Below are 14,340 nucleotides of genomic sequence, written 5' to 3'. Positions count from 1 at the left end.
AGGATTTCAGGCCGGGGGAAGGGGGGATGAAGTTGAGATTGAGAGAAAAATTAGGGTTTTTAAAATAAATTCATAACAAAGTAAATTTGGGTTCGTGACTAGTGGTATAAGGGTTCAAAATGTTAGTTTTGAGGAGCTCTACACAGCTATTGTATGTTATATAGCTCTATCGTATATTGGTAACTTTGCAACATTTATTAATCATATCTTGGAAACTATTAATTAGCAAATGGAGAGATGGAGTGTTTTGAACTATCATTGTGTACTACAAATCTATGGGAGTTTCATAGTTGGGTTGCAGACAAGGTGGAAACTATAATTATACCGAAGTTTCATAAACAAAATGAGCTGGCATACATTATCAACAGTTTAGCTTGGGATGGCTTATGATGCACCATCATAGTCTATTTTCAGACGTGATATAATGTCTAGCCCACCAAAAAAAAAAATAAAAATAAAAATAAAAATAAAAATGTTAGGGCCACAACCTAATCCTTCACCCTCAAATGACATTACACAATAAGCTATACTCTTGGCTATTAAACATTGCTATGATTAATTTTATCAGGTATCTGACATTCTATGTAAATCATTCTGAAAGTTCTGAATATGCCATGACTAAACAATGGACTGCCAACCTACTGCTAAACTGACATTAAAGGTGGTCGAGGATTAGCCTACTTCATTCTATACCTAACACTTAAGATATGGCCCACATTAGTCCCTAAAATAACCTTACATTCACATAGCCAAAAACATTAGTGTAATGCAGTATCTATATCAAACAATTTTGTAAGAAAAAAACATCATGGTATTAAACTCAACATGACTAGGTAAATATGGGTGCAAGGAGTTGATGTCCCATCTACCCTAATCGTGCTTCACTGGGTAGTAAATCAAACTCCCTAAAACCTCATTATGGTATAAAATGTTTAGATTGGCTAGCCTAGCTATTTAGCCTCTATCACGACAAAGAATAGGCTAGGTAGCACAGCCAATTAACATGCATAGTCCTAAATTGCATCCTAAAGTAATGTACCTACCACTGAAATCTTAAATACCTAGATATGAGGATAATAATGTGCCTACGGCAAGGAATAGTTATATATAGTAGATCTACCGTTATCTGAGAAAACTATACACTAACAGAAAAGAGTATAAGACGGGTCCACTGATGGGAAGTACTAGGCCTAAGGAGGCTTGCAAATAACACAGCTAAATAATGAACTACTATGAGATTCAGGGCCTCTGTAACACGGTTTTTTCGCAATAACTTTTTATCTATGCATTTCATAAATATAACGCTTATTCAGAATACATATTATATCAACACATAAATTTTGAGTGTATTCTGCACTACGTAGGTTGAATAAATTTGGTACTTATAATGTAAAAGTGACCTTTTTTGAAGACGGGCCAACTTACTCAGAGAAAAGGTTTCGAACGCACTCGTTACGTAACTTATGACATCATTTCTTCCCTCTTTCTCGATGGATGATTGGCTATACGTAACGAAGGCTAAACCTCTGGCAACAATGACATACAAATTTAAATACAAGCAAAGCAGTACACCTTTATGAACTCTGGAACCTCCCCACTGATAATTGTCATAATGAACAAACCAACAAAATATGTTAATAAATACAAAAACACTTCGATTATTAGTCTAACTCCCAAAATAAGTTTCCAAAGAAATTACAGTCTACTTTATAGGTCACAATCAGATTGACAAGATGTAGGGAATAGTTGGTAATTACCAAAAACATAGTAGACAAGCTTGATTTGATAACTGCTATATCCAATGTCAAGCAATTTTTATTTATTGGCTATCTACCTATTTACTGAAAAAAAAAAAATAGCCGGTACCGTATATTGGCTTTAAACCTTCACCAATAATTATCGTCAGAATGGTGACTTCATGAGGCTCCACCCACTTTCGCCTCGTTATAATTCAGGATAACACTGAAGGCTACCATGGGCATTGTTGGATTAGAAAATTTAACTTCTGGCTATAAAAACTAATTTCTCGAGTAGTTGTAAGAAGTGCTAAATGATCCTCAAGGATCCCAGCAGTTGGTCTAAACGTTTAATTCATGTATATTACTGCTATACTGTTGCGGCACTACTGCTACAGTAGTATTACTACGCTAGCACTGATACCCCACCCACATCTATGTATCGTTCCGCCATTCATAAAGTCTTTGGGTTTCAGAGCCGATGGCATTTCTGTCTGGTGGATGGGTGGGGCAACATTTAGTCAAAAGGTGTTTGTTTACCTTGCTTACGTAATGAATGTTTTTCGACTCTTGGCTCGTAATCATTGGCCATGGCGTCGGCTAGATCATTTTTACTCTATAAAAATCAAAACTATCGGGTTTAGGTTATTGATAATGCTGACAAAATTTGTGTGTGGTTGTAAAATATACATATGTCAACTTTCAGCTACATCCGATGCTTTGACAAGGAGCAAAGTCCAAAAAACCGTGTTACAGAGACCCTGAATCTCATAGTAATTCCGCATTAAAAATTGCGAACCGTAACACTATTACTGAATGATTCGTGAGCTATTGGTCCTAATTATGGCACATTATAAAGGTTAGATAGATAGATACATCTATATCTATGGATACACCTGTGTATATCAAAATAGACGCATACTTTTTATGCTGATTTCCGGACACTGGTAAGAGCGATGACCCGCCATCTTTTGCCATCCACTCAAGTGATTTTAACAGAATTTTTCGAACACAACTATTTCTCTGTATCCTTCAACTCATTACTTCTCAATTTCTGAAGCACAGCACATCTAATGTTTGACGATGCTACTGATAATTATCATAAAAGGTTATGATAATTTAAGTACATGTCGTTAATGAAATAATAGTGCAATTTAGCTAAAAATGACAAGCACTAAGGCGCTTTTGGTTATTAAGCGATTAAAATATTGAAAATAGGGAATTATACAGCAGGATAAAGGGATCCAGAAACTGAGTATACAATGATTAAATGGTCAGATTAGGAAAAAAAACCAAAGTTGCATTCAGACAACGGTCAGAGATGTTGGACAGCATGAAAGAAAGTGACATTGAAAAACATCATTCAACACCTTAACAGCATTGTGAAAGAATGTAGTTTTTAAAAAATTACCGTTATCAAAAGCTCGCAGATGAGCACACATTAATGTATATAAGTGTTATTCACACATCCACGCATCTTCTACTTCTTTACAGCTTTATCCCTATTCAGGGTCGCCGTTTCTAATGAGTCTTCCATCTACCTCTGTCTCGTGTCATTTCTTCCCATACTCCCTTCTCCCTCATATCATCTCTAATGCAATCTCTCCACCTGGTCTTAGGTCTTCCGCTCCTTCGTGTTCCATCCACCTCCACGTCCTCCATCACTTCTCTTGCCACGTGTTGCTCTTCTCTTCTCATCAGGTGGCCATACCATCTTAACCTTGCCTCTTGCACTTTCTTTGATGCATCAGTGGCTTTTACTGTACCCCTAATATGTTCATTTCTAACCCTGTCCTTTTTGGTTACTCCACTCATCCACCTAAGCATCCTCATCTCGGTTACGTTCAACTTTCTACCCTCTGTTTTCTATCACATATGACACCAGACACCTTCCTCCAGTTGTTCCAACCACACTGAATCCGGTTGTTAATTTCCTCTTCCATGTTCCCCTCATTGTCAATCACTGAGCCAAGGTACTTGAATCTATGAAACCTTCAGATGTTTCCTCCGCCTAATTTGATTGTTGTTTGCTGGTCGCCATCCAATTCGGTTGTCATATATTCTGTCTTTTTCCTGCTTATTCTTAAACCTCTACTCTCCAAGGCATATCTCCATCTTTCAAGTTTCCCCTCCAGTTCTTCCCTGTTCTCGGCTACCAAGACTATGTCATCTGCATAGAGCAGACACCATGGTGGCTCCTCCCTGACATCCTCTGTTAACACATCCAAGACGATGTTAAACAGAAGTGGGCTTAGAGCAGATCCCTGATGTAGCCCGACTCCAACTTGGAAATTTTCTGTTCTTCCAACTGTAGATCTGACGCTTTACATATCTATACATCTCCCTGATCATTCTGACATACTTCTCCATCACTCCTCTCTCCCTGAGACATCTTCATATTTCCTGTCGTGGTACTCTGTCATATGCCTTCTCAAGGTCTATAAAGGCCATATGCAAGACCTTTTGCTTCTCTCTGTACTTTTCCATAATTTGTCTCAGAGCGAAAATACCATCCACAGTACTAAGCCCCTTCATGAATCCTAGTTGCTGTCTACCGATGAAAACTTGCTGCCGTAATCTTTCATCCATAATTCTTTCAAATACCTTCAGTGTATGTGACATGAGCTTTATTCCTCGGTAATTTTCACAACACTGTATGTCCCCTTTCTTTTTGAATGTTGGGATTAATATACTTTCTCTCCATTTTTCGGGTATCGTCTCACTTTCCATAATCTTTTTCATTAACTGCCACAATATGTCAATTCCTTCCTCATCAAGAGCCTTCCAGGCTTCTGCAGGTATGCCATCTGGTCCCACCGCTTTACTATTTTTCATCTTTCCCAGTGCCACTCTAACCTCAGTTTTCGTTATTTCTGTGACTGCTCCACAATTTGTGTGTCCGTCTCCTCTGAGAAATCTTTCATTTTCTTCATTCAATAAGGCCTCAAAATATTTTTCCCATCTTCTTATTATGTCTCTCTCATTTCTCAGTATATTACCATCCTTATCCTTAATCTGTCTTATGCGTGTTATATCCTTGGTATTCTTATTTCTCATGCGTGCTAGTTTAAAAATCTTTCCTTGCCCTTCCTTGGTATCTAGCTTTGTAAAGCTGATCATATGCTCTACCCTTAGCAAATTGCTACCGTTTTCTTTGCTAATTATTTGCTTCCTTATAGGCCATCCAGTCCTCTTCCATTTGGATCCCCTCCCACCTTTCCTTTGCTTCTCTTTTGCTTTGTTGCATCCTTCACTTCTTCACTGAACCACCAGGTTACCTTATTTTCGAACATCTTGCCAGTACTCTCACCCAATATTTTTCAAGCAACTCTCAGTATTATTTCCATCGTTCTGTTCCACCATTCATCAACAACCCCAATTTCGTGAGTTAGTTCCTCTAATACTTTTTCTTTAAACTGCCTACAAAGTTCAATCTCTTTCAGCTTAAACCATTTAATCATTTTGGCCCCTGCATTTTTTTCTTCCTTATTTGTTCAATTTCCATAACCAAGTCCATCACTACCAAACGATGTTGCACACTCACATGGTCTCCTGGTATGACCTTACAATCTTTTACCTCGCGTAAATCTTTCCTCTTATACATAAAGTAATCTATCTGGCTGGACCTTCCGCCGCTTTTGTACGTAACTAGATGTTCTTGCCGCTTGGTGTAAAAAGCGTTTGTCAGTACCATATCCTTGGACACAGCAAAATCAATAATTCTCTCACCCTGTGCATTTCTTTCATCATAGCCATACCCACCATGTATTCGACTGATCCCATGGTTATTCTGGCCTACGTGCCCATTCAGATCTCCCCCGACAAGGCATCTTTCATCTGCTGGTACCTTTTCCATTTCCTCCTCTAAATCCGACCAGAAGTGATCTTTCTCTTCATCTGAGCATCCTATCTGGGGTGCATATGCACTAAAGATGTTAACAGTGCAATTTTCAACCATCAGCCTGACCCAAATAATCCTATCATTCAACGATTTCCTTCTTCATTTCACTTGACAGAATTATTCCAACACCATTCCTGCCTTCTTTTTTTGCTCCGCTATAGAGCATCTTATACGCCTCCCCAAGTTCCCTTTCCATCTTGTCTCCTGTACACAGAGAATATCTACTACTATGAGATTCAGGGCCTCTGTAACACGGTTTTTTTGCAATAACTTTTTATCTATGCATTTCATAAATATAACGTTTATTCAGAATACATATTATATCAACACATAAATTTTGAGTGTATTCTGCACTACGTAGGTTGAATAAATTTGGTACTTATAATGTAAAAGTGACCTTTTTTTGAAGACGGGCCAACTTACTCAGAGAAAAGGTTTCGAACGCACTCGTTACGTAACTTATGACATCATTTCTTCCCTCTTTCTCGATGGATGATTGGCTATACGTAACGAAGGCTAAACCTCTGGCAACAATGACATACAAATTTAAATACAAGCAAAGCAGTACACCTTTATGAACTCTGGAACCTCTCCACTGATAATTGTCATAATGAACAAACCAACAAAATATGTTAATAAATACAAAAACACTTCGATCATTATTCTAACTCTCAAAATAAGTTTCCAAAGAAATTACAGTCTACTTTATAGGTCACAATCAGATTGACAAGATGTAGGGAATAGTTGGTAATTATCAAAAACATAGTAGACAAGCTTGATTTTATAACTGCTATATCTAATGTCAAGCAATTTTTATTTATTGGCTATCTACCTATTTACTGAAAAAAAATAGCCGGTACCGTATATTGGCTTTAAACCTTCACCAATAATTATCTTCAGAGTGATGACTTCATGAGGCTCCACCCACTTTCGCCTCGTTATAATTCAGGATAACACTGAAGGCTACCATGGGCATTGTTGGATTAGAAAATTTAACTTCTGGCTATAAAAACTAATTTCTCGAGTAGTTGTAAGAAGTGCTAAATGATCCTCAAGGATCCCAGCAGTTGGCCTAAACGTTTAATTCATGTATATTACTGCTATACTGTTGCGGCACTACTGCTACAGTAGTATTACTACGCTAGCACTGATACCCGACCCACATCTATGTATCGTTCCGCCATTCATAAAGTCTTTGGGTTTCAGAGCCGATGGAATTTCTGTCTGGTGGATGGGCGGGGCAACATTTAGTCAAGAGGTGTTTGTTTACCTTGCTTACGTAATGAATGTTTTTCGACTCTTGGCTCGTAATCATTGGCCATAGCGTCGGCTAGATCATTTTTACTCTATAAAAATTAAAACTATTGGGTTTAGGTTATTGATAATGCTGACAAAATTTGTGTGTGGTTGTAAAATATACATGTCAACTTTCAGCTACATCCGATGCTTTGACAAGGAGCAAAGTGCAAAAAACCGTGTTACAGAGAGCCTGAATCTCATAGTAGGATGAAGATTAGTTTCTTGGCCTAGTCTCTATCCTTACCTATACTCAGTTTTTTTTTTCCATCTGTTCATACGCCTGTGGTGTTTGCGCATGGTAACACTGCATCCAGGGTTTTAAATAATACCCTATTTCGAATATTAACGGTGTAATTCACATACAGTAAATTGTTAAAACACTTTTCAGTTGCAAATGTACACCTAGATATCCTTTTATTTACCTAAAACTCGCACATAGCCTAACTATTTAAATCCTGGACGCAGTGTTACCATGCGCGACCACCACAGGCGGATGGACAGATGGAAAAAAAAGAGAGTATATTATATTAGCTGCTAGAATGCAAAACTGCCATTAACGACCTTCCTACTTAAATTTAGCAAATATGAATCGTATTAATATCAAAGTACACAATGGGGTTTGTTTTGTGTAAACATGAACTAAAGATACGACGGCTAACATCAATGACTATTACAATAGACTCACTCACTTTAAAGTCACTCGACTGACAAACGACGCACAGACAGAGACAGACAAGCCAATCGCTCACTGTCTTGGTATTCGGTGCAAAGACAATACTGGGAGAGTCGGTGGCCTCTACATTGAAATAGTCAAATGAATATCTTGAGTGTCCTTCGCGCCGAAAATCGTCGAAAAAAAAGCGTCGGCCACAAGTGTGAATCTTCAACAACAAAAATATTCAATACTGATAAATCATTTGGAAATACAAAAATCTGATTGCTTTAATAATAAAGGATTTCTGTATTCAATGCAGACAAAATGATTACGTTACTTCTTTCACTACCAAGGAAAGCACGTTTCTCAATTGATCACTTCCTGTTGGAACTGGTCAACTGGGAATGGGAAACAAAATGGAAATGGAACTTGAATGTTGAATCTTCAGATAATCAAGAACTGAGGATGCCACTAGGGCAGATAAATGGTCATATTTCAGTAAAGGAATATTAAGTCACCTACAGGAGAATTACAGAGAAAAGGGTGTTATGAAAAGTTGAAACGGGGATTAGCGGCAGGGGAATGGGGAGGAAGCCTATACTGCTTGCTACTGCACTTGATAATGGTAATATACACAATGTAAATGCAAAAAAGATGTTTAGTAGCTTTAACCCATAATTATGGTACGTAATATATCGTGTGAAAACTCTGAGGGAGACCTCGTAAACAACCTGACTGCAAGACATTAGAAAAGTGGTGATGCTCAGAAATTGCTAAAGTTCTTGGTACTAAAATTGTGTTCAGTTCAGTAAAAGAATTTGTAGTTTCAGAAACAGACTTTTCCGTAATTCATTTATCCAACAAAGAGTAGGATAATTTTAAAGTCTGATTTCTAGGACATTGTTGGCATACTGGTTGTCTCAGGACGGCAGTTTTATTAAAAGTCCCACTGAAATTTCGTGGACTATACTCGGTTTTTTTCCATCTGTCCACCCGCCTGTGGTATTTGCGTATGGTAACACTGCGTCCCGGGCTTTAGATAGTTACGCCAATGTGTAAGTTTTAGGTAAATAAAGGGGTATCTGGGTGTACAATTGCAACTGAAAAGTGTTTTAATAATTTACTGAATGCGAATTAGACCGTTAATATTCGAAATAGGATATTATTATTGTTGAATGTAAGCTGAATGTAACTATCTAAAGCCCGGGACGCAGTGTTACCATATGCAAACAGCACAGGCGGGTGGACAGATGGAAAAAAAACCGAGTATAGTCGTTTTACTTTAAGTACATGTATGTAAGTCATGGACTCATTATCATTGCTTTACGTTTTAGTGCTCCCAGCCACTGAATTTCTTCTATTAATACTCTGCAAAACCAAGCTATGGTTCTACCCATTATTCCTCCAGTTGTTTATTTTACGGCATTGTAGGTACTATAGTTAGAACATTAGGCTTATGTTGGACTAATCAATGTGTGTGATTGAATAACACCACCAAGCCAGATTTTAAAGTCACAGGTCTCTTTCACACGGCTTTTACGGTTAGGTAAATATTAAGAAAATTAAAGAAAAAGGCATTAAGTAGTGCAGTGGTTCCGAAAGAATATTGCGATGAACCTGTACATAGTACTATCGAAATGTTGCTACGCAAAGCACACCAAGTGTCTCCACGGGAATTTGCAAGGTGAAATGGTAAATTCTTAAAGCTAACGGCACTTCATCAAGGTTAAGGAAGCAGTAAAAATGTTCATTCAGAATTTATTGACTAATATATATATATAGACTCCCAAAATGAAGTGAAATCATCACAGACAGGTACAATTAGCCTAAGAAGAGGAACAGATTGGAGTGATAGTAACAGGCTTTCTTTCCAATCTCAACATATGATGGCAGAAGCCTAACGTGAGAAAAGCTAAATTTATGACCAATAGTTGGTACAGCCTGTCTAAATAAATTTGATTCTTTTCAGACTTACCTTTTAAAACACTTCCTCGCCCCACAACCGTTAACACTCAGTATATGAAAAGGGCTACATAACCTAGCGCTGTCATAGTAGTTTACTCAAGAGCCTACGGCTGTACAAAACGTTCGTAGATTCTACCTTTGAAATCGCTACAGTATCGCAACGGTATCATTTAGGGGCATAAGCGAGGAATCTGTGTTATTTCACCTTACAGCTTCAGACATCGCAAAGAACAGCACACGCTCAGTAATGGCTCTCCCAGAGTCAATATGCTTTGACTCTGGACTCTCCTACACATCAACGTAGATTAATTTCATGCTACCAATATCGCTCATATGAGCACTGGATAACAATAAACTGTATTAAATGCCTATCTCATTGGCCCACATCTCGCTAGTTGCAGTTGCTGGTCTTGCTGAGTGAATAATATATTCTAGTAATCTTAATTGATTCTTTCAAATTGACACAATTGTTAAAAATAAATCAAGGTTACTATTACATGATACTGGAATGTGTTAATTAGGTAGTAAAAATAAAACTAATGCAGCTTTAATCAAACAACAAAAGTTTATTACATGATAATGGAATTGTGTTAATTAGGTGCTTCAATAAAACTAATGCAGCTTTAATCAAACAGGAAAAAATATGGTATTTTATGTTAAACTTCGTTCTTGAGCAGTATATTAGAATATTCCCATTAAGTATCTAACGCATACTTACAATGGCGCTATCTTTTTCCTCGTTACATTTTTGCATGACTATACCCTTCTTTAACCAACCGTTCATTCTTTCACTCGGCCGAACCATCAACAAAAACGGTGTCGCATACACTAACCATTTTACCAATTCTACATATCTCGGTATTTCTCACTATCAGATAGTTCTTTTTTCCTCCATATATACCTCTTCCCTCTTCCTACCATAACCCATCAATATTACTAATGAATATGAATATATCAATTTTGGCCCAAGGCCAAGCGCTGGGACCTGTGAGGTCATTCAGCGCTGAAAGTGAAATTGATAATCGAATGGTTTGAAAAGTGTAACAGGAGGAAAACATAGCAATTGCATCGTGAAACAATTGAGAGAGGGAGGAAAGGAGTAGGAAAAATTAAGGGAATATGGACACAAAGATATAGCAAAAGCAATGAAAGGGCTTCCAGCTAGGGGTCAACGGAACTCTGCAAAGAACCTGAAGTGATGCCTACAGTGCACCGGGGACTAAGTGAACATTTAGATAAATCTCAAACTCTCTCTTGCAAACCCTTTCGAGTCCTTCACTACTTTCTGCAGTTTTTCATCTTCATCCCAAGTCAGTACTGTATCATCCGTAAACAGCAGATTTCCCCACACTTCACTCACGACCCTCAATCCATAACTTTGCATTTGAGTTTTTTTTATTGCATAACCATCCATAGAAATAATTAAAAGCCAATGAAACATTACAGACTCTGCTCTCATATCTAGTTTTACACCAAACCATTTATAGAGAGAGAACGCAGCAGAATTTTTGCCTTTGAAAAAGTGAATATATGGAGTTCACAAAATAGATTTAATGCTTTCAGTTCTTTGTATGCTCATAAAAAGTTTTATTTAAAAATTTCCAAGCACCTTTACTATTTTAAAGTATATGTGAATGACAAAGGAAAAAGGTGAAATAACATCTTGGCACACCCCATCAGCAATTTCATTTGACAAGACCTCATTAACATTAACATTGCATCTTAATTCTTATTTTTACATACATACGTAGCTATATTAAAGTATATACCATATGTATACAGTGTACACTGTAATACACACATGCTGTAATATATAAACATATATACAATATGTAGGTATACGTATATCAAAATCATTATAACAGATTTGCTACTTTAATTACTGGCCTACTGCTCTGGAGTAAACACACACACACACACACAATATAGAATTTAGATCGAAGGCCAAGCACTGGTTTGTTTGTTTGTATGGTGCTTTTACATTGCAAGGAGCCAGTGTTTATTCAGCAACGAAACCAACGGCTTTACGTGACTTCCGAACTACGTCGACCTCAATGGCCGAGAATCGAACCCGCGACCACCGAGGTGGAAGCAAAGCACTGGGACCTATGTCATTCAGCCACTGGGACCTATGTCATTCAGCCACTGGGACCTATGTCACTCAGCCACTGGGACCTATGTCACTCAGCCACTGGGACCTATGTCACTCAGCCACTGGGACCTATGTCACTCAGCCACTGGGACCTATGTCACTCTGCACTGGGACCTATGTCACTCAGCCACTGGGACCTATGTCACTCAGCCACTGGGACCTATGTCACTCAGCCACTGGGACCTATGTCACTCAGCCACTGGGACCTATGTCATTCAGGGCTGAGAGGGAAATTGACAGTAAAAAGGTTTAAAAGGTGTATCAGGGGAAAACCTCTTAGTTCCACTATGAATCAATGTGAGGAGAGGGTGGAAAGTACAATGGAAGAAAGAGAATATGAATGGAAGTATAGTAAAAGGAAAGCAAGGGATTGCAGATAGGGGCCGAAGGCATGCTACAGAGAACCGTAAGTAATGTCTACAATGCACCACAGGTGGTGGCTGACAGCATTACACCCCCAACGGAGGATACTTAAAATATGCTAATAATGCTGTTTTAATTAACAAAACAACACAAGATTTAGAAAACTTGTTTAATAGAGGGCATCATGTATCAAGAGAAAAGGTATTAAGAAAAACAGAACCATCATAGACAATATCATATCTGTGCTTTGTCTTTTACGAATCCTTGGCTTCCCTTCTCATAGTTCTTATATGAGTAGGGTTGGATCTTTTTAATTCTTCTGGTGACCACAGGAGCCCAGATGATGCTATCACATACTATTCTCCCAGGGGTTGCACATGCATAAGCCATCTCCATCTCCCTTTCATCATGATCTCATCCAGAAACCGAACTCTTGTAATTTCCTTTATGTATCATCTTTCTCACTCTGTTCTTCTCAAATCCATATTTTCAAATCAACAAAATCTTTTTGTTTTGTTATACTAGTTCCAGCCATTCAGCAACAAAGACAGCAGCAAGATGCTAGAAAGTTAGTGGGAATGGAAGTAGAGGAACAGGCTAAAAGTGATGTAGCTAGGGACTAAGGGATGCTACACACACACTTCACTTCAGTTGAATATAGAATTTAGGATAAAAGACCAAGCACTGGGACCTATGAGGTTATACAGTGGTAAAATGTAAATTGACACTAAAGATTTGAAAGGTGTAACAGGAGGAAAACCCTACAGTTCCACTGAGAATCAATTGTTAGGAGAGGGTGGAAAATAAGATAGATGAAAGAGAATATGAAAGGAGGTACAGTAAAAGAAATGAAAGGGGTTGCAGCTACGGACCGAAGGCATGCTGCCAAGAACCTTCATTAAGTAATAAATACAGTGCACTGCATGGGGTGCCCTGATGGAATTATTCCCTTACAGGGAAGTGAAATGTTTTTAAACTTACTTTATATGTAATGTGATGTTCTTCTACGGAATCTTTATGGTTTTGTAACTAATGCTTGTTCTCACAGAGTAGGCTAATTACAGTATACAAGGTTCAACTAAGGTTTTGGGGTACTCCAGAATAACCTAAGCATAGGATTACTTCATTACACTGCAGTTAATGAAAGTAAGGTTAGTGTACAGCAGACTTATCCCTAACCTAAGTGTATTTCTTTTCACATGTAAGTGTTTTCTGAGTTTTCACATGAATCCACAAGTACAATGTATTCCTCTCGTCGTCCGTCCTCCTCAGCTATCATATTTAAAAGATTACTAATTCCAACAGAGGACCTTCGACGGATGATATTCTGCTCCTGTAGATAAACATAAATGTAAATGTATTTAATCGACAATCTCAGATTTCTTTCTCTCAAGAATTTATTATAATTCACAATAAATGGAGATGCTTCAAAACAATGACTGCAATATTTTAAGGGGCTAATGTAAGTTCATATAAACCAATGACTGCAATATTTTAAGGGGCTAATGTAAGTTCATATAAAAAACAAGAATGCAATATTTTAAAATTTTAAGCTAATGTAAGTTCATATAAACCAATGACTGCAATATTTTAAGGGGCTAATGTAAGTTCATATAAACTAATGTTTTTAGGAACAATTCAGCATCACAACATTTGTAACACAACAGAGCAACTCCAGGAATCTTCAAACCCTGATGAAAATGAAAAAATACCAACATCATACCTGATTGTATACTGGACTAGCTATAGGAGAAACAGGCATTTCTTCCAGAGAATTAATTTGCAAGTCTTCTCTTACAAACTCTTGTCTTGAGCTAAGGACACTGTCTTTCAAAGACAACCGTCTCGAAAATGTGCAAATATCCCCCTCAGATCCTCTCCTTAATCCTGAAAATCCATTCTTCGTGGACCCACGCCTAGATCCTACTGAGAAAGTGCCACTTGCGTGTTTTGTTAAGATGTCACGGATGTTCGTATAGAGATGATCTTTAATGCCAATGCCACCTAGTGAAAAAATTCCAAGCATGGAAATGTGATTACATTGCCTGTAAGAAAATAAAATCAATCCCATCCAGAAAACAATGAACAATTAATACATCCTTTATGCTATGAAATAATCATCTTGGAAAGGACATCAACAACTTTCTAAGGCAGTACCTTCTTACCCTTTAAAGTAAATTATGCATTCTCAAATTTTCCATTCAACTCTCAACACAAATCCCTTTTGAGTATGATAGGATAGCAAATATTTATCATCTTATTCCCTTCT

The 14,340-nt window shown here is 37.7% G+C and overlaps 2 protein-coding genes across 4 annotated transcripts in view; both read right to left on the bottom strand.

Annotated features, from left to right (window-relative positions):
• Positions 1 to 5,193: 5,193 nt before the first annotated feature.
• On the bottom strand, positions 5,194 to 5,694 carry LOC135197468 (uncharacterized). The gene has a single exon (XM_064224533.1). It carries the CDS (start codon positions 5,692 to 5,694, stop codon positions 5,194 to 5,196), a length of 501 nt encoding a protein of 166 aa, XP_064080603.1.
• A 5,457-nt stretch (positions 5,695 to 11,151) lies between these two features.
• LOC135197994 (Na(+)/H(+) exchanger beta-like) overlaps positions 11,152 to 14,340 on the bottom strand; it is a 264,191-nt gene continuing 261,002 nt past the window's right edge. For all 3 annotated transcript variants that reach the window (XM_064225318.1, XM_064225320.1, XM_064225321.1), the window contains 2 exons: positions 13,795 to 14,075; positions 11,152 to 13,404 (listed from right to left, as the gene is read on the bottom strand). In XM_064225318.1, coding sequence (XP_064081388.1) covers positions 13,267 to 13,404; positions 13,795 to 14,075 — 419 coding nt within the window. In that variant the 3' untranslated portion in view covers positions 11,152 to 13,266. The remainder of the gene's footprint in view (positions 13,405 to 13,794; positions 14,076 to 14,340) is intronic.

The sequence above is a fragment of the Macrobrachium nipponense genome, chromosome 21, assembly GCF_015104395.2.
Source record: "Macrobrachium nipponense isolate FS-2020 chromosome 21, ASM1510439v2, whole genome shotgun sequence".
NCBI classification, from domain to species: Eukaryota; Metazoa; Arthropoda; class Malacostraca; order Decapoda; family Palaemonidae; genus Macrobrachium; species Macrobrachium nipponense.
The sequence above is the reverse complement of the archived record's forward strand: the minus strand, read 5'-3'. Positions and strand labels throughout refer to the sequence as shown.

Coding starts and splice junctions, on each gene's coding strand:
- LOC135197468 (XM_064224533.1), bottom strand. CDS start 5,694: ATGGTTGAAAATTGCACTGTTAACATCTTTAGTGCATATGCACCCCAG.